The sequence below is a fragment of the Pipistrellus kuhlii genome, unplaced genomic scaffold (assembly GCF_014108245.1).
Source record: "Pipistrellus kuhlii isolate mPipKuh1 unplaced genomic scaffold, mPipKuh1.p scaffold_m20_p_2, whole genome shotgun sequence".
Taxonomy (NCBI): domain Eukaryota; kingdom Metazoa; phylum Chordata; class Mammalia; order Chiroptera; family Vespertilionidae; genus Pipistrellus; species Pipistrellus kuhlii.
Genome location: NW_023425515.1, coordinates 71,591,406 through 71,610,191, shown reverse-complemented (window position 1 = coordinate 71,610,191; position 18,786 = coordinate 71,591,406). Strand labels below are relative to the sequence as shown.

General features: G+C 46.3%; 1 protein-coding gene across 1 annotated transcript in view; it reads right to left on the bottom strand.

Annotated features, from left to right (window-relative positions):
- The window catches only part of LOC118724262 (cell cycle control protein 50C-like), a 28,303-nt gene extending 16,743 nt beyond the window's left edge, over window positions 1-11,560 (bottom strand). The window contains exons 1-3 of the mRNA XM_036447311.2: window positions 11,118-11,560; window positions 8,792-8,902; window positions 2,660-2,761 (exon numbers count right to left, since the gene is read on the bottom strand). Coding sequence (XP_036303204.1) covers window positions 2,660-2,761; window positions 8,792-8,902; window positions 11,118-11,309 — 405 coding nt within the window. The 5' untranslated portion in view covers window positions 11,310-11,560. The remainder of the gene's footprint in view (window positions 1-2,659; window positions 2,762-8,791; window positions 8,903-11,117) is intronic.
- Window positions 11,561-18,786: the final 7,226 nt, after the last annotated feature.

The following is an 18,786-nucleotide window of genomic DNA, read 5'->3' as shown; positions in this document are numbered from 1 at the left end:
ATCGGTCTGCGGACTGAAAGGTCCCAGGTTCGATTCCAGTCAGGGGCATGTACATTGGTTGCGAGCACATCCCCGGTGGGGGTGTGCAGGAGGCAACTGGTAAATGTTTCTCTCTCATCATCGATGTTTCTAGCTCTCTATCTCTCTCCCTTCCTCTCTGTAAAAAAATCAATAAAATATATATTTAAAAAAAAAAGAAAAAAAGAATACAATTTCAATTATAGAAGATAAATCCCAAGAAAAATGGTGGCAGCCACGAAGCTGGAGAGAACACGCTAGGGTTGTCCCTGGCAACAGATGAAGCCAAGCTTTCCACCTGCCCTGGCTGGCCTAGGCCTCCACTCAAGGATACAAAGTTTCAATTATAGAAGATACATAAAACCAAACAGAAATGGCGGCAGCCGCAAGGGAGCAGGGGACTTGGCTTTGCTCCAGGCTACAAAGTTTCAGAAAGTAAATAAATCCCAGATACCAGGGCCTCTGCTTGGATGGCTGGGGGGGGGGGGGCGGAGGGGAGGCGCGGCCGGTCTGCAAACAACCACAGGCCCCTCACCCAGGCTGCCCCACACCCTAAGGGAACCCCCACCCTGATCTGGGACACCCTTCAGGACAAACCAGCCGGCCCCATCCATGTACCAGGCCTCTATCCTATCTAATAAAAGAGTAATATACAGATTGACCATCACTCCAACACACAAGATGGCTGCCCCCATGTGGTTTAAGATCCTGCCCCCATGTGGGCACATGATGGTCAGCAATTGAGAGGGACCAGGCCTGCAAGGGAGGGCAGTTGAAAGGGACCAGGCCTGCAAGGGAGGGCAGTTGGAGGCGATCAACCCTGCAAGGAAGGGCAGTTAGGGGTGACCAGGCCGGCAGAGGAGGGAAAATGGGGGCAAACAGGCTGGCAGGGGAGCAGTTAGACATCAATCAGGCTGGTATGGGAGTGCTTAGGGGGTGATCAGGCTGGCAGGCAGAAGCAGTTAGGGGCAATCGGGAAGGCAGGCAGGCGAACAGTTGGGAGTCAGCAGTCCTGGATTGTGAGGGATGTCTGACAGTTGAACATCCCTTGAGGGGTCCCAGATTGGAGAGGGTGCAGGCTGGGCTGAGTGACACCCCCCAACCCCATGCACGAATTTTGTGCACCGGGCCTCTATTATTTAAATAAAATAAATATTGTAGACTGAAAAGAGAAAAGGTTTTTTCCCCCCTTATTAACAATACATATCGATAGTATAGCAAATATGTCTGTAAGAAAAAACTTTACCTTACTGGCTGTGCTAAACATCACCTTAAGTCTACACTTAAATACATCTTAAAACCTGTTTTTATTGAAGTGCAATTTATATTCCAAAAAATATAAAAGTCATGAATCAATACCTACCTAAGAACCAGAATATATTTTTAAAAGAATGTTTGCTAAAAATTATTTATTACTTTAATATAATATCAGTATAGAAAAAATGGTTTTCTCATTGTTCTTCTCACTGGCATGCTAAATATCATCTACCAAGAGTAAAGTCTTGTAATCCTAGGACTGCAAGGATATTCAATTAAATCAAAGGCTTTTATTCAAGTGGAGCCCAACTTCCTTAAACTTGGCTAGACTGACGGCCCGGTTATAGGAAAGACACTGCTACACACAGAGAGCCAGACTAAGACAAATCTCTCAGTCACTATCAAAATGGTTGGTGATTCCACCAAGTAAAATGCGCAACTTTAAAGATAACTACAGAAATTATGGGTAAAGAATAATACTAAAATCTAATCAATGAGTCAACCTAGTATGCCATCAACTTTAACAGAAACATAAAATCCTGATTGTGATTGAAAGATACTTGAAGATTTTCCCTTCTGACACATCCATTATTGCCAAGATTTGTACAATCCAATTTTAATGTAAAATTCTGTCAAATTAAAAAAAAAATGGAGCATGAAAGGATACCCCTTTTTAACCAGCAAGATCCTCCCTGCTCTGAAGAGAGGAAATAACTCCTTTTCTCAATAGCAGTTATCCTGAATACACAGCCCCTTCAATTTATGCAAGAATGAAATGAACAGTTCTATCTGTAAAATCTCAGCTTTTGAGTTAATTTTCTATATTCTGAAAATTTAGTCTGAAAAATCCATCTGGTTTAAAGGGAAAAAAGAGGAGCCTGGCGAGTGTGCTCAGTGATCAGAGAATCAGTCTGCCCACTGTGGGTTCAATTCGGGTGCATGCATAAAGCAACCAATGGATGTGTCTCTCTCATATCGATGTGATGTTTCTTTCTCTCCTCCCCCTCCCCCCCTCCCCCCTCCCCTCCCCTCCCCTCCCCAACCCTCCCCTCCCTTCCCCTCCCCTCCCCTCCCTATCCCCTCCCCTCCCCTCCCCTCTCCTCTCCTCTCCTCTCCTCTCCTCTCCTACCTCTCCTCTCCTCTCCTCTCCTCCCCTCCCCTCCCCTCCCTTCCCCTCCCTCCCCTCCCCTCTCCTCTCCCTCTCCTCTCCCCTACCTTCCCTCCCCTCCCCTCCCCTCCCCTCCCCTCCCCTCTCCTCTCTTCTCCTTTCCTCTCCTCTCTTCTCCTCTCCCTCCCATTTCCTGGGAGGAAAAAATATCTTCAATCTTGGTGTGGGGATTTAAAAAAAAAAAGGATATTATGCCAAAATAAAAAAAAGCCTTACCTTTATATTTCTACCCATCAGTTGGATATTACTTCTGGATAGAATATAATGATAGAGGTTCTGATGGAAGCCATATAATTTATAGTACATATAAACATTACCCTGTAAAGGAGAACAGTGAAAAGTAAGAAGAGAGTAAAAATAAAGTGGAATATTAATAAACACAGGACTTTCAAAATATAAAAAGTGGTAAAGAAAAAATGATGGAAACAATTTAAAAAAAAATCAAATAAAAAAACCCAAGAAATCATTATTAAAAATCAGTGTTGGAATTGGGATGGGGGGTGAGGTGGGGTAGCTCGGTTGGTTGAAGGGTTGTCCCATACACCAAAAGGTTGTGAGTTTGATTCCTGGTCAGGACACAGACCTGGGTTTTGGGTTTGATCCCTGGTTGGGGCATGTATGGGAGGCAACTGGTCAATGTTTCTCTTTCACACTGACGTTTTTCTTTTTCTCTCTCTCCCGCTTCCTTTCTCTAAAAGTCAATAAAACATAGCCTTGGGTGAGGATTAAGAAAAGAAAACAGTGTTGCTCATCTGAGAAAAAAATCAGTGTTGGATATAATACTGAATGCCAGCTGGAATTGAAAAATAATTAAAAAAAAAAAAAACACAGTGTTGGAAAATCCTGGTCTATAAAGAATTATTAAAATGGCCAAATAACTTATTTTTAATGCTTCTATAAGGGTTACTGTCTTGAAAATCCTATCTAATAAAGAAGAAATATATTAATTGAGGGCTATGCCCTCAAAGATGGTAGCGCTCACAGCCACAGAATGGCGGTGTCCAGTCCCCTCAGTGCCTTACCTGCCCCCAGAGTCCCCAGTCCCTTCAGCCCCCAGCCACCCAGGGCCGGCATGAGGCATAGGCAAGCCTTGGATGGCAGCTGCGCAGCCGCCCGGGGCTACCCGAGGCTCAGGTAATCAGAGCAGGCTGAGGCTTGTGCTGCCGGCAGTGGGAGCAGCAGAGGTATGATGGGGCATCACCTTCTTCTGATCACCGGGTTGCCTCCTGCCCCTGAGGGTTCCCAGACTGTGAGAGGAGCAGGCCGGGCTGAGGGACCCCCCCCAACCCCTTTCCAGTGCATGAATTTTCATGCACCAGGCCTCTAGTATTTTTATAACTGGGCTTTGTATTCTCAATATGTAAAATTTGATTTTACAAATACTGTTATTTCCCAGCAATACTAGGAGATATGTTTTCCTAGGGGTTGTGGTAGGCATCAAAGTCACGTGATTTCAAAGCAAACCCATGAAGCATAATTTAAAATTGGAGCCACTGAGCATAGTTAGGTGCATGTGCGTACTGGGCATGTGAAAGGATGAGACTGGTTCTCTGTGGTCCAGCTCCCGGGGTTTTCGTCTTTTTATCCTTAGGATGTAGCACTGTACCTGGCGTACCCCTTGGACAAATGGAGATGGAATAACTCACTGATCCTAAAACAGGTGATTTTCACCTGAGCTGTAAGCAGCCTTGTTGCCAGGAGAGGCATGCCTTTTCATGGGCACTGCTGCGTGAGGCTGCCCAGTCACAGGCCGCTTTCATGCTTCCACCTCTATGGTAGCATACCAAGGCCCTGGAGATTCTCCAGGCAGACTTGATACAGATTTTACTAACAGCCTATACAATGCAACTGGAAATGGTCAATGTAGCTTTTATCATTAATATATGAGCTACCTCCAGAACAATGAGGCCTGAGTCCAAAAATATATGACGACTTCCCATTTATTTAAAGTGCCTCCCACATGTTATGTGCTATGTTCTGTGCCAGAAACACAGAAGTATTCCTTTACAATTCACCGTGTCAATTTCCTTACACGATGCAAAAGCAGCATTTGGTAAGAATTTTGGCCGCACCCTACAAGCCTTTAAGAGGATGAGTGTGGAAAATGGGAGCGGGTACCAGGGCAGGCTGGAAATAGAGGTCTTGGTAAGTGCGGCCAGTTACAGAAAACAATGAACACCAGCGAGCTTAATCAGTTGTGAGAGAAAAATCTTTGGAACACCGAGGAGGGAGATGCTGGGCCATGGCAGAGGCAGGCTGCGGCGTAATAAACACAGAGCTTGGATGAGAAGGTGGATAAGCCAGGCGTAGCGAGAATGACTGATTCCATTTCCTCACCCAAAGGGGAAACCTCTATTGTTGACCCTTAACTGCAGAAAATGTGAAGTCCACAGAAAGGAATTTACCATACATTTTCTTGGAAGCTAAAAAAGAGAATTTTACTTACCCAAAGTTATGTATTTATATAAATGATAAAATAAACAGGCAGAGAACACACCACATTAGGGAGGGGAGGGTTTTCATAACCTTTTTTTCAATGATTCTTTGTCCAAGTTTTCGCTTTGATTAGTCCTTGCGGCACATGCTTTATGGCATTTCTTCTCTTTACACCAGTGGCACTTGGCGCAGGACTCTGAACTTAAGGCAGAGTCTCACGTGGGTTCATCACAAGCGCACGCCATGCCTGCTGACTGGCGAGCGAAGGCCCTGTGATTGCCCTAAGCAGTCGGTCAGATTTGTACGGGAAAGCCTTGGCCTGAAAGGAGCGGTGAGCAGTTGTCACACTTCCTTTGCTTTGCAGGCGTCCCCAAACTTTTTAAAGTGGGGGCCAGATCACGGTCCCTCAGAGAGCTGGAGGGCCGGACTATATGAACTACTAATTCCTACTGTAACACCTCGGCTGCGCTCACTGCCCAAAAAACCTGGCGGGCCGGATCAGACTCCTCTGCGGGCCGCATGTGGCCCGCGGGCCGTAGTTTGAAGACGCCTGCTTTAGGGCTTCAAAGGACACAGACAGATGGGAACTGAAGCCCTTCAAAGGTCTCGTCCTTTGGATCTTTTTCTTTTAAAAAGTGTACTTACTCTGAGCCCCTCAGGAAGGAACAATCCTGCTTGACAAAATGATTTCAAGTTTTTTGACTTGTGGAACTCTGAGAGAATAAATTTCTGTTGTTTTAAGCCTCCCCTCTAAATTTAAAGTACTCGAACTTTTACTTTGGGGGAAGCATAGGGAACTGAGAAAGGCAAGAAAGGGTACACCTGTAGAGAACTAGAATTTTGACTTACAATAAAAGGATACATTTGTAAAACTTCCCCCACTGACTTTATATATTGTAGATTTCAGTTATAACCCAAGTACAACTCACTAATTTCCTTGAAATTTATACCTGACTTACAAAAATGATTAGAGCTACCCATAATCAATACAGATGTGTTCAGAATATTATTGATAGCAACATGCTTTCTTATGGGGTCAAGGGGAAAATAAGAAAGATACAACATAGAACCAAAACTGTGGCTTAGTGGTTGAGCATCAACCTATTAACCAGAAGGACAGAACACATGTCTGGATTGCAGGCTCGGTCTCCAGTAGGGGGCATGCAGAAGGCAGCCGATGAAGATTCTCTCTCATCATTGATGTTTCTACCTCTGTCTCCCTCTACCTTTCTGAAATCAATAAAAAAAATATATTTAAAAAAAGAAAGAAATAAGCTTATAATTAGCCTTAAAAACATAAAACCAAAGCCTCCTAGAACATAAAGCCATATAATTTAGCATTTTATCTTTCCTCCATTCATTTACTATTCTAGAAAGTGTTTCCTGAGCATCTACCATGTGAAATGTACAGTGCTATGCATTGTGGAGGAAGCAAAGATTTATGTACTCATTAAGTAAACTTTAATCAAGCCAAGCATTGTTATTGGGGTTTGGGATACAACAGTACAGTGAGAGACAACAAACAATACATCTATGTAACAAATTTTTAATTTATATAGTATACTAGGGGCCTGGTGCACAAAATTTGTGCTTGGGGGGTATGTGTGTGTGTGTCCCTCAGCCCAGTGTGCACTCTCTCCAATCTGGGATCCATGACTGCTAGCTCCCAACTACTCATCTGCCTGCCTGTCTGATTGCCTCTGTTTCTGCCTGCCAGCCTGAGCACCCCCTAACCATTCCCCTGCCAGCCTGATCGATGCCTAACTGCTCCCCTGCTAGCCCGATTGTCCCTAACCACCCTCCCCTGCTGACCTGGTTGCCCCCAACTGCCATCTTGTGGTGTCCATCTTGAATCCACATGGGGGCAGCCATCTTTGACCACATGGGGGTGGCCATCTTGTGTGTTGGAGTGATTGTCAATTTGCATATCACCTCTTCATTATATAGGACTAGAGGTGATAAGTACTATGGAAAAAATTAAATTTACAGCAAGGTAATAAGGATCAGGAGTGTAGGGGTGGAGTAAATAGACAGGCTACAGCAAGAAACAGGTTGGCTAGTGTAGGCCTTACTGAGATGAGAACTGAGCCAAGACCTGAAGGAGGCAGGGGAGTTAGACAAGTGGATATCAGGTACAAGGAACAACTCAAGAGTATGTCCAACTTGTCTGAGGAATAAGGATTCCACTGTGGTTGGTGTGGGGGTGGGTGGGAGAGAATGGAGAGATTAGGTCAGAGAGGAGGCACGAAGCCAGATCAGGTGGGCCTTGTAAAGCCTTGCCATCGCAGGAATTTTTAAATAAAGGAATGACATAATATGACTTGTGCTTTATGAAGCTTACTCTAGCTGCTTTGTTGAGACACTGATGCAAACAGGGAGACCCGTTAGGAGGCTACTTCAGAGAATCAGATGAGTGCTGGATTTGGCATGGAGCTAGGTAGTTGTTGCAGAGTTGTGGAGAAGTGGGCAGACTCTGGATACATTCTGAAGGCAGAGCAAACAGGGTAAAATGGGTGTGAGATGTTAGGAAGCTGAAGTAGTCAAGAATAACTCCTGGGTTTTGGCCTGGGCACCAGAAGGAAGGAGCTGCTATGAGCTGAGATTGAGAAGTCTGTGGTTGGAATGGATTCTTTGGGGGTGGGATGGGGAAAAGTGGTGGTGGTCAGTTCAGTTTTGGAAAAGTTGAGCTTCACATATCTGGTGATCATCCAAATGTTGATATTAGGAGGACAACTGGAAATACAAGAGTGGCTAGTGGAAAGGAGGTTTGGGCTAGAGATAGAAAAAGGGTGTTGGCAATGGTTGGCACTTAAAGCCAGGAGGTTGATGCCATTTCCAGGGAAGTGAGTGCGCAGAGCGAGGAGAAGGCTGCAGGCTAAGGCTAAAACCCTGCAGTCTAGCACAGGGTGTGAGGAAGATGGAGGGACATAATAAGCCAAAGAAGGGCAGCCAGAGAGCTAGGAGGTTTTCCAGGAGCGCAGTATCCTGAAGGCCATGAGAAGGACGTATGTTAGGGACGTGGGAGTGACCCATCGCCCGTGTCTGCCGGGCTGACAAGGAACCGGGGACTCCGAGCTGCATTTATCCACATGGAAGACATTGGCAACCTTGCAATTTCGCTGAGCCTTCTGAAACATTCTTAGGAATACACTACAGTCTAGGACCCAGTCTCCTTCCTTCTTTTTCTCCCTCTTCCTCTCCCTCCTTCCTGCTCCCCTTCTTCCCTCTCCTCCACAGGGCCAGAGCTGTGTTGTCTGACTGCTCTGTCTCCTCGGGCTCCCTCCCATTTTCTCTTACAGGCAGTTCTCCCAATAAATATCTTGCATGTTTAATCCTGTCTTGGCATCTGCTTCTCAGACACGACTTTGATCAGCCCAAGAGCAGGGACTCTCTTAATATTCCTTTGGCATTTCTCACCGCATCTGACAGCCAGGCCAAGACTTGGATTAGGCAACTGCATATGTGGAATGACTTGGAAGGTCCCAAAGAGAGTCCCACCAGGTGTGTGACCCTCTGACACTAACTCACCGTGCGACCTTGGTGCAGACACTTATCCTCTCAGCCCATTAATTTTCTCACTATAAAACGAGTGGTTGGATTCCATGATCTCTAGTATCCCCCCTTGTGCTGACACTGGAATGAAACCTGCTTGATTGATGAGAAGAATTATGTGACAACACTGAGCAGGGAAAGAATATGGAAACTTAGAGACAAAGGAGACAACACTCCAAAGGGAAAACAGGCGTGAGGAGTCGCACATGAACTCAGAACTTTATAAGACCCGCCACCCGCACTGTCTTACTTTTGGCATTTTCAGTTTCAGGAAGCACTTGTTGGAAATCATGAACTTATTGCGAGGTGTGAAGTAGGAGATCAGCATCTAGCCAATTGAAGGCTTTTGATTTCACTTACTTGCATTATCTCTGGCAGGTAAAAAGGGATGGAGCAGGAGCATTCTTTGTCAAAATTAACGGCGTTTTCCCGAAGTTTTGCACAGCTTGCACATGTATTTGTGTAATTTATCTGCCAGGTAGGGAAAAGAACAGGAAGAGGATTTGGTTTAGGGTGGTGGACACAGTGCAATCTACAGATGACGTATCCTAAAACTGCTCACTTACACCTACATAATCTTGTTAAGCATTGTCCCCTCGATACATTTAATTAAAAAAAGAAATTACATGAGTATACATCTTAAAATTCAAGCCCTGAGTCCACCAAGGTCAGGCTGTCTGGGCCAAGGGCATGCTGCCTGGCCATGACTAACGGGCAGCGGAGTGCAGGGAGAGCTCCTGTGTCACTCCAGAGGACTGGGCCTTTCATTGTGAGACCTGTAGCATTTTGTCACGGAGCTGGAATTCAGTGTTTTTATTGGCTATTTATGTAACCTATTGTGATAAAGCCTGATGCCTGGATCATAAAAAGGCGTCATTAGGAAAGTATTAGTCAACGTCTCGTATGGGCCTACGGCCAGAGTCTAATCAGCTTTATGGGGAAGTCACTTCACTGTTTTTCCATTTTATTGTATAGAAAATATGTATACAAAGGAATTATTCTACATGGCATCTAGAAGACATTATTAAAAATCGCCAAACAGAAAAAGAACTATTTCCAAAATGTAGGGTTGTTTACATATGTGGAATAAATCTGATTTTTAATGTTACATTCTATTTTTTAAAAGTTCAATTCTTTGAAAATGGTAGGGTGGCGCTTTTTTTTTTTTTTTTTTTTTTTAAGGGAAGTGTGTCCCAAATGAGCAAATCCTGTGAGCTCTGGCTGAGGGACTTTGTTGTGTGAAGGTCACTTATTCCTGGAGAGAGAAGCTGGGAGCTGGGAGGGGCAGCAAAAAATACAAGTAGAAAGGCAATGGGAAGAGTGGGACTGAACCCATGTTCTCCTTTCTAAAGTCCTCACCATTTGCTATAATCCACTCTTTCCACAAGTTTCTGACTATTATGTGCTGGGCACTGAACAGGAAGGGGTTGTGGGCACTGTGAACAAGCCAGGCATGGCTGAGCTCTCTGTTCTTATCACACACTGTCTTACCTATTCTATCATTAGCTCACGGAGGACACAAGTCCACCTTGGCTTATCTGCCTCATCGGCATAGCCCACAGAATTCTCAGCACCTCTCACACTCCTGAATGTTAAATCACCCTCAACAGACTTGGCCTTCAACACGTTGCCACTAGCCACGTGGACAGAGGGGACAGACCAGCTTTCCACGGCTGCCTGTGGAGCACAGGTCACACAGTCTGGGACGTGGGGCAGTCTGCTCAGAGATGACGTAAATAAGACATTTCTTAATTCATTAGACTGAAGAATGGGCATGGCCGACTTAGCTGTAGGCCAACTCTCACCTTCCCTCTCAGACCCGTTTCTGGGGGTCTCATTCTCCAACATTGGCAAGAGGCTTGCAACCGAGGGGTATGCCCTTAACGTCAGCTTTTCTCACCGAGTAGAACTTGGCTTATTTTGCTAAGTGTCCCTAATAAGCCAGAAAGGTTTGGATTGGTTCTTGCCTTTCCTAGATTGAGTTGATGAACTCAGAGAGAGTTCATTTGCAAAGCGAAAGACACTATGCTTGAAAGTGGGCTAAAATAGCCTCTGTCTTTGGCTCTTCACTTTTTTCTTTTTAATCCTCATCCGAGATATGTTTCTATTGATTGTTAGGAAGGAAGAGGGAGGGGGAGGGGAAGAAGGAGAAGAAGAAGGAGACTCAGAAGAAAGAAGGAGAGGGGAAAAGCAGAGGGAGAGGGAGAGACATTGATGTGAGAGAAATATTGATCAGTTGCCTCCCATATGTGCCCAAACCAGGGATTGAATCTGCAACCTAGGTATGTCCCTTGACTGGGAATTGAACCTGCAACCTGGTGTATGGGATGATCTCCAATCAACTGGGCCACCCAGACAGGCAGTCCTTTGGCCCTGCCTCTCCTCTCACCCCTATCGAGTGCTTTCTCAGTCCTTTGCCAGCACAAAAGCCTGACTTTCCCAGACCCTATACACAAGGTTGATTGAGCCAACAGTGTGAGACTGATTTGTCCTCATTAGGAAATAGGGATGAATAAAGCCACCACACACAGGCTCTGTCACCATGGGCGCCTGCCAGCTGAAACAGGGATGTTACAGTCTCATTCAGCTCCTGTGGAAGGGTTGTGTTCTCAATTGGACTGCTCATTCATAGTCTCAAAGCAGAAAATTATTAGAAATCACATTAAACATATAAGAAGAAACAAACCTCTATTTCCTTGATGCTCTTTGCAGACAATAGAAGGATGATGCCCATGCCCAGGCAGAATGCTCCCGTGACAAAGAAGCCAGAGAGGACCTTGGAGGCCGAGAGCTGCAGCCGGTAGGCCGGCAATCGTTGCTGCTTCAAGGCAGTGTTGTCTGGCAACAGGGACAGCTGTTCCTCGTGTGGCCTGTTCATTTTGGTCCTGCAGGTGACTGATACAGACTGTTAAGACATTTATAACATTACTACTCAAGAGCCATTCCCCATAATGACAATATTAACTTAAGAATGAAGTGGACTTTCCTTTGTAGCTACAATCTTTTGGCTTCCTGAGTTATTTCTCTACCAGGCCTGACATTCAGCAGGAGCACCGCTTTCTTCAATCAGCCACTATGAGGTACAGTTTACTTAGGTTCAAAAAGTTTGTGCTAAATGCCATGCTGAGGAGGAACACCATGTGCATGTTTCCTGTGTGCCCTCTGTCATAGCAACTAGTTGTTCAGCCGTTCAGTCTATTTGCATATTAGCCTTTTATTATATGGGATTAGTGGCCCAGTGCACAAAATTTCTGCACATTAAAAGGGAATTAATTAGAGGAAATATTTTAATATTGCTATTTGCCCTTTATAATAGAAGTGTCATAGATAAAAGAAGCTTAGTAAAATTTATATGAAAATCTCCCTCCTGTCAGAGTCTGGGGCATGCCATGGGACCTAGAGTCAAGTCCCCGCCTACTACCCGCACATGCTTCGAAAATGCAGGATACCCAGACCTGACCGGCCCCACCCTCACCAAGACCCTCTGGGCGGGGAGGCTTAGCTTCAGGTCCCGCAGCTTGGCACTGGGCAGGGGTGCAGCCTCAAGTCCCTTGGCCTGGTGCTGGGTGGGGGCACAGCCTCAGATCCCCCAGATGGGGGGCGTGGCCTGAGGTCCCATCAAGCCCCAGCAGGAAGGGGCACGGCCTCGGATTCCCTTGCCTAGCACTGGGGTGAGGTCTCCTGGCCAGGTGCTGGTGTGGAGGGTGCAGCCTGAGGCCCCACTTCAAGCCCTACAGGGTAAGGGGCGCAGCCTGAAGTCTCCTGGCCCAAAGCTGGGGGGAGCGGGGGGAGAGTAACGTGGCCTGAGATCTCCCTTCAAGCCCCATCTGGTGAAGGGTGTGGCCTGAGGCCCCCCATCAAGCCCTGCAGGGCAAGGGACGTGGCCTGAGGTCCGACACCCTGGCCAGGCGCCATGCAGCCTCAGGTCCCTGATGTTCCGTCATGATGTATGGTGTCTCGGCTAATTTGCATATTCCTCTATTATATAGATAGATGGTGTTATTTGTTTTGTTTTTCATTTATTAGAAATATATTAACATCATTTTCATTAGGATGTTAATTATTCCCTTTTCTTTAAGATGAATTTAAGATGCAGAATAAGGATTTTAAAAAAATTAGGTGAGTTTCTAATCCTTCCTCTTTTGTACATTAGGGAGGAAAGCCATGATGGACTTTTTTATTTTTTAAGCTAAAGAAGGCAATGACTTCGGCAATTGTACCTAGTTTAAAAGAATACAAAATAAATGCAAATACATGTAGTAGAAGGTTTCCAATTCAGAGTCAGAACTCGCCATTTTCAGAACTGGTGAAAAAGTACACCACCAATGGAAACTCTTCAGTACGCCATTAGGATCTGGCTTGGAGGTGGGGACAAGTGTAGTGTGGCTGTTGGTATCAGGTATGCTTAGAATGTAGGTGTTTGATCCAACATTGGTTGGGATTATACTACCTAGATAAGGGCCTAGGAAAAGGGTCACTGTAAGAGAGTGAGAATGTTGGAGCATGCTTCTAGAGAGGCCATGGACTATATATAGAGTTATCAGTGCTAACACCAGTCCAGGCCTTGAGATACGATCTTATGGCCCCTTCCCAGCACGTAGGCCTTCTTTCAAGGGCAGAGGATTGACTCTGTTTTGTACTGTGTAACTGTCTTGTATAACTATGTCTCCGACATAACCCCTTTCCGAGAAAAACCACAAAATGTGTCAATTACTCAACCCACCCTTAAATCAGCCAATAGAAATACAGAGGGAAGTAACCCAGTGTAACCAGACCCTGGCCCTCACCCCACCAATCAGAACCAGCCAACTCAGTGGTCCGAGCATCACCCCACTATCCACCCCTAAAACCTATAAAAAGACCACACTTTCAGAGCTCGGGGCTCTTTGCATTCTGCTGCTGCGTCAGTAGAGGCAGGGAGACCAGACTCGAGTTTGAATAAAGGCTCTTTTGTTTTTGCATTGGACTCGGCTCCCTGGTAGTCCTTGGGGATCTTGAAATCTGGCATAACAGTCACTATAGTAACAAATCAATAGGAACTGTATTTCTTGGGCTTTGTTGTTTATTCTCACCCAAGGATATTTTTTCCATTGATTTTTAGAGGGAGTGGAACGAAGGAAGGGAAGGAGGAAGGGAGGGAGGAAGGAAGGAAGAGAAGGAGGAGAGAAGTATTGATGTGAAAGGGACACATAGATTGGCTGCTTCCCACACTCATCCCGACCAGTGCCAAGGATCGAACCTACAACCCAGGTACATCCCTTGACTGGGAATCAAACCCGAGACTCTTGGGTGCCCAATGCTCTATACACTGAGCACACCAGCCAGGGCTTTCTTGGGCTTTTTATAAAAAAAAACCAAACCAAACCAACCATAGTCCCAAATAAAGGAGATTCACAGCTAGTATGCTAGTATTTTCCAAAGAAACAGAACCAATAGATTATATACAGAGTGGGGCAAAAGTAGGATGACAATTGTGAGTACACAAAATACAGTTTATTCCTATATTATTATTTATTAAGTATTGTATTATTTTCCATACCAACAACTGTAAATCTACTTTTACCCCAGAGAGAGACACACACACGCCATAAGGTATTGGCTCACTTGATTATGGAGGAGGGCGTCTAAACTCTGCAGAGCTGTTGTCCCCGCCTGAAGGCCATCAGCCAGGGAGCTGTCAGTTGGGGGCAGAATTCTTTCTCACTTGGTGGGGGGATGGGGGAGGGGGCTCAACCTTTGTTCTATTTGGGTCTCAACTGACAGAAGGAGGCCCTCCCACAGGATGGAGGGCGATCTGCTTCACTCCAGCCACCAATTTAAATATTAACCTCTTCCAAAACACCCTCATAGAAACACACAGAATAATACTTGATCAACTATCTGTGCACCCTCTGGCCCAGACAAGTTGACACATAAAATTAACCATCACAGACAGTCAGAAAAATACTTCTGGGGCAACATGCTTGAGAGATCACCAGATACACATTTTATTTTTATTTTCCAAACATACATTTTATAAGTATTTTTGCATTTACATATATTTCTTGCTTCTAAGCAAACCTGTTTTAAGCATACAATTATATTGTACTTCATTTGCTTGGCTTTCCAAATTTCTAGGACAGGGTTCCTCAACATCAGCAATGTTGACATTTGGGCCAGATGTTTTTGTGGTGAGGGGCTGCCCTGTAGATTGTAGAATGTGTAGTAGTATCCGTGGCCTCACCCACTAACTGCCATTCACCACCCCCCACTGTGTGCCAATAGTAGCCCTCTACTTGTGACAACAAAATGTCTCCACACACAAGGCAAATTCTCCTCTGGTTGAGAACCATTGCTCTAAACTAGGGGTGTCGAACTCAATCAGAGAAGGGGCCAAAATCTAAAATCCAGCCTAAATCGCGGGCCGAATGGTTTACTGAACAGTCATCAACTGTCATTGTGATGGAAACGCAGCGGAGTGCAGTGATGACAGCGCAGTGCGGGCCACATTGCAAGGCCTGGCGGGACGGATTTGGCCCGCGGGCCTTGTGTTTGACACATGTGCTCTAAACTGATGTGGGCATGACGATCTGTTGGCCGCTGGTGTTGCAGTATCATTAGACACTTCAGAGCGTGACTTTTTCAGTCTTTGCTTTCATTTTTCTTTAACCTCTGTGTATGGCATCGGCAGTCATTTTATATATTTGGAGTTGCCTCATATTCCACTGCCTTTTCCGATTAACTGCTGGGATGCAAATGTACTAAATATAAGTGTAGAATCAGGAAGTGGTTGTGTGTGAAATACACACTCAATTTATATGCAAACATAATAATCATTCGTGATGGTCTCATTTTTTGGTTTTGCTAAATCAATACTGGCTTAGTGCAGTGGTCGGAAAACTGCGGCTCAGGAGCCACATGTGGTTTGCAAGCCGCAGTTTGCAGCTCTGTTGTCTAATGAGTTTGCCGACCACTGACCTAGACCCTTGATTCCAATAATTACAGGCTTTTGTTGTTCCTTGTGATTAAGCCCCTATCCCAGTGGTCAGCAAACTCATTCGTTAAGAGTGGCAAATCACGGCTCGTGGCCACATGTGGCTTGCGAGCTGCTGTTTGCTGACCACTGGCTTAGTGGATTGGTCTGAATTAAAAAAAAATATTTTATTGATATTTTTACAGAGAGGAAGGGAGAGAGATAGAGAGCTATAAATGTCATTGAGAGAGAAACATCGACCAGCTGCCTCTTGCACACCTCCTACCGGGGATGTGCCTGCAACCAATGTACAATACATGCCCTGGACCGGAATAGAACCTGGGACCTTTCAGTCTGCAGACTGATGCTCTACCACTGAGCCAAACTGGTTTCGGCTGGTCTGAATTTTTATATGCATAGACTTGATGTCTCAATTTGCAAATCTGTCCTCTTATACAACCATTAGAGGTCCAGTGCATGAAATTTATGCACTAGTAGGGTCTGTAGGCCTGCCCAGCAATCAGGGCTGATTGGGGCTTTCTGGCTGTTGGCCAGGGCCTCCCTTTCCTGGATGCCAACTGAGTCCTCCCTTCGTTCTGTGCCAACTCTGGTGGTCAGTCAGCATACATCAAAGTCAGTAATCGAACTCCTGTTCTGCCGGTCAAACTCCAGAGGATAATTTGCATATTAGGCTTTTATATATACAGATTAGAAGTCTGGTGCATGAAATTCGTGCATGGGTACGGTCCCTAGGCCTTGCCTGCTATCAGGGCCATCTCCCCCTGCTTCCTGCAGCTGGCCCCACCCGCTGCTGCCACCCACCCCTGGCTCCCCGTTAGCCATCAAATGATTGGTGCTTTATGGCCAGGGGAAGGGACTGAGAGGTCAGTGCTCCTGCCTGCTTGCTGGCCCCGCCCCCACAGTGGGTGGCCTTCAGGTGATCGGAGCCTGCTGGCCGGGGAAAGAGACCAAAAGATATTCAGTGTGTCTCATAGAGACTGGTCCAGCAGTCCTTCTGCCTTTAGGGTGAATTTGCATATTACCCTTTTATTATATACGATAGAGGCCTGGTGCATGGGTGGGGACCAGCTGGTCTGCCCTGAAGGGTGCCCTGGATGAGGGTTGGGGACAGCCTGGGCGAGAGGCCTGGGTGGTTTGCAGGCCAGCCATGCCTTGATCGGGATGGGGTGTCCCCACTGGGGGTTGGGGTGGCCTGGGCAAGGGACCATGGGTTGTTTGCAGGCCAGCCATGCCCCGGCTTTGTCAGGAAGGATGTCTGGTCTAATTAGCATATTAGTATAGATGCTTGATGTTTTCCTCCAGATTAATCTAAGACCTGTTAATTGATAGGAAGTTAAATGCCTGTACTGGGAAGGCATGTAATCTTATTGTTTTTTCTTACTATTGATGAAAAACAACTCACATGTTAAGATTAAGGGGATGACAAGAATAGGGCTAAGTTTAGCCTAGTTGAATAGATTTTCACATTGCAGCAGCTTTTCTTATTTCCCTCTAACTGAGTTAGGATCCTACAGAACGGAACTTGCTTTTCTTCCCTCAGAGTCCCTGCGGGTGGCTTCCAGACAACAGAGGTGCACTAGCAGCAAGTCTCTGGTGTGCAGAAGCGTGTTTTTGCTGGAGGCTGATGTGCAAGACTGCCAGAATCATTAAAATGTCACAGTATTCAAAGGTGGAATTTTATGTACCAGTAGTGGCGTCTGTTTGTTTTTCTCTCTTATTTGATTTATATGCCTTGAATCCCTAATATGGTGATCATGGTGTCCTGCCACGGGAGATCTGGGAACTTCTGGTTCTGCTACTTAAAACTACTGGGTGTCGTTCGTGAGATTCGCTTTCAACATCTAAAAAATGTGAATAACAATACTTTTCCTTCAGTACTATGTCAATGATTAAACATGACAGATCTATGTAAGCAAAAGCCCTAAATATTGCTTAACACAGATACACAGTCAATAAAAATTATTTAAATGAGTAAGAAAGTAAGCAAATTTAAGCAACAAAATAAAATCAATAGTATTGGGTTATAATTCATAGAACAAAATAAACTCATGGATGGCGGCTGGCAGAACGGAGCTGAGAGAGAGGAAGTGATTGAGAGTAGGACAGGAGTGTGTGTGGACGGGCGTGGGCTGAGTGTGAGTGAGGGAGGGGACGTTAAATCACACAGGAGCAGCAGGAGCTGTCAGAAGGCACCTCCTCCACAAGGAGAGACTAACACCGCTGTGGGTCCGGGGTGGAGGAATCCCAGCACGGAACCCCACCATCCTGAAGGGGAGAAGGGCCTTTTTTACAATAGAAACCCAGCAACACCACCACCAGCTGCAGACTCGCAGAACTCCACATCCAAAGGTACCCTGATCAAGGCAGCTGTAAGTGCACCCCCCTTCCCCAACCACAAAACCCTGTTTGCGCGTCTGCCCCACCCCACCGGTTCGTGCCCTCCACCTTTTGCTTGTGCCACATAACGAAATCCTGGATTGCCGGCATTCCCGGATTTGCTCCTGAGCCAGACCCTGGTTAGCGTGTGTGTCCCCTTTAGCCCCCTCACCTCCGCTTGTGCCTGGATTCGTGCGTTCGCGTGTTAGCCGCCCCTCACCCCGATTCCCAGGCTCGCCGCCACTCACCCGGATTCCCACATTCGCGCCCAGATTCACGCATTCGCGGACCCTCTCTCTCACTGTAACCCAGCAGCAAGACCCAGGTTCCCGTCAGTCAGTGAGCACGTGCCTGCCCTCCCCTTTTACCCCCCGCTCGTGCCCAGATTCGCGTGTTTGCGCCTGATTTGCCCATTCGTGCCCCCACGTGTCCACTCGCGCCTGACAGCAAAACCTTGGATTCACTCCTTAGCGGCTTGCACAGGCTAAGACTAGCAAGAACACCCCATCCCAAGGTTGCGTGCCTATCCTGGGGCACTCGTTACTTCAACCCCATAGACAATAGGACATCCCAATCTGGACTTGCATGACTCTTCTGGGGGCAGTGCGCAGGAGACACCAAGAACACCGGAGAGTGGATTCTGTACAGACAAGGGCTCGAGGCCCTGCAGTGGAAATCCTGAACGCCCCCTTCCTGGAGGTTAGCCCAGCTGCTCAACTGAGTGCTGGGACGCCTAGGTGTACATAGAAGCTCAGAGCCCTGAGACTGCATATCCGCGGATACACCACTGCAGAAGTGAGGTTCCAGCAGGCCTCTGTAAGCCACTAGTGGGAGCCACAGTGAGCTTGCCCTGGGTGCGATCTTGAACAAGCAGGAGGTGCACACCCATCCAGAAGTAGAAGCTTTGAATTCACTTTGCCTAGATACTGACATACAGGCACCCCAACTGCGCGACTACACAGCTAGGGCCCTTCAGAGTCATTTAGTGCACCTCACTGGCAATCTA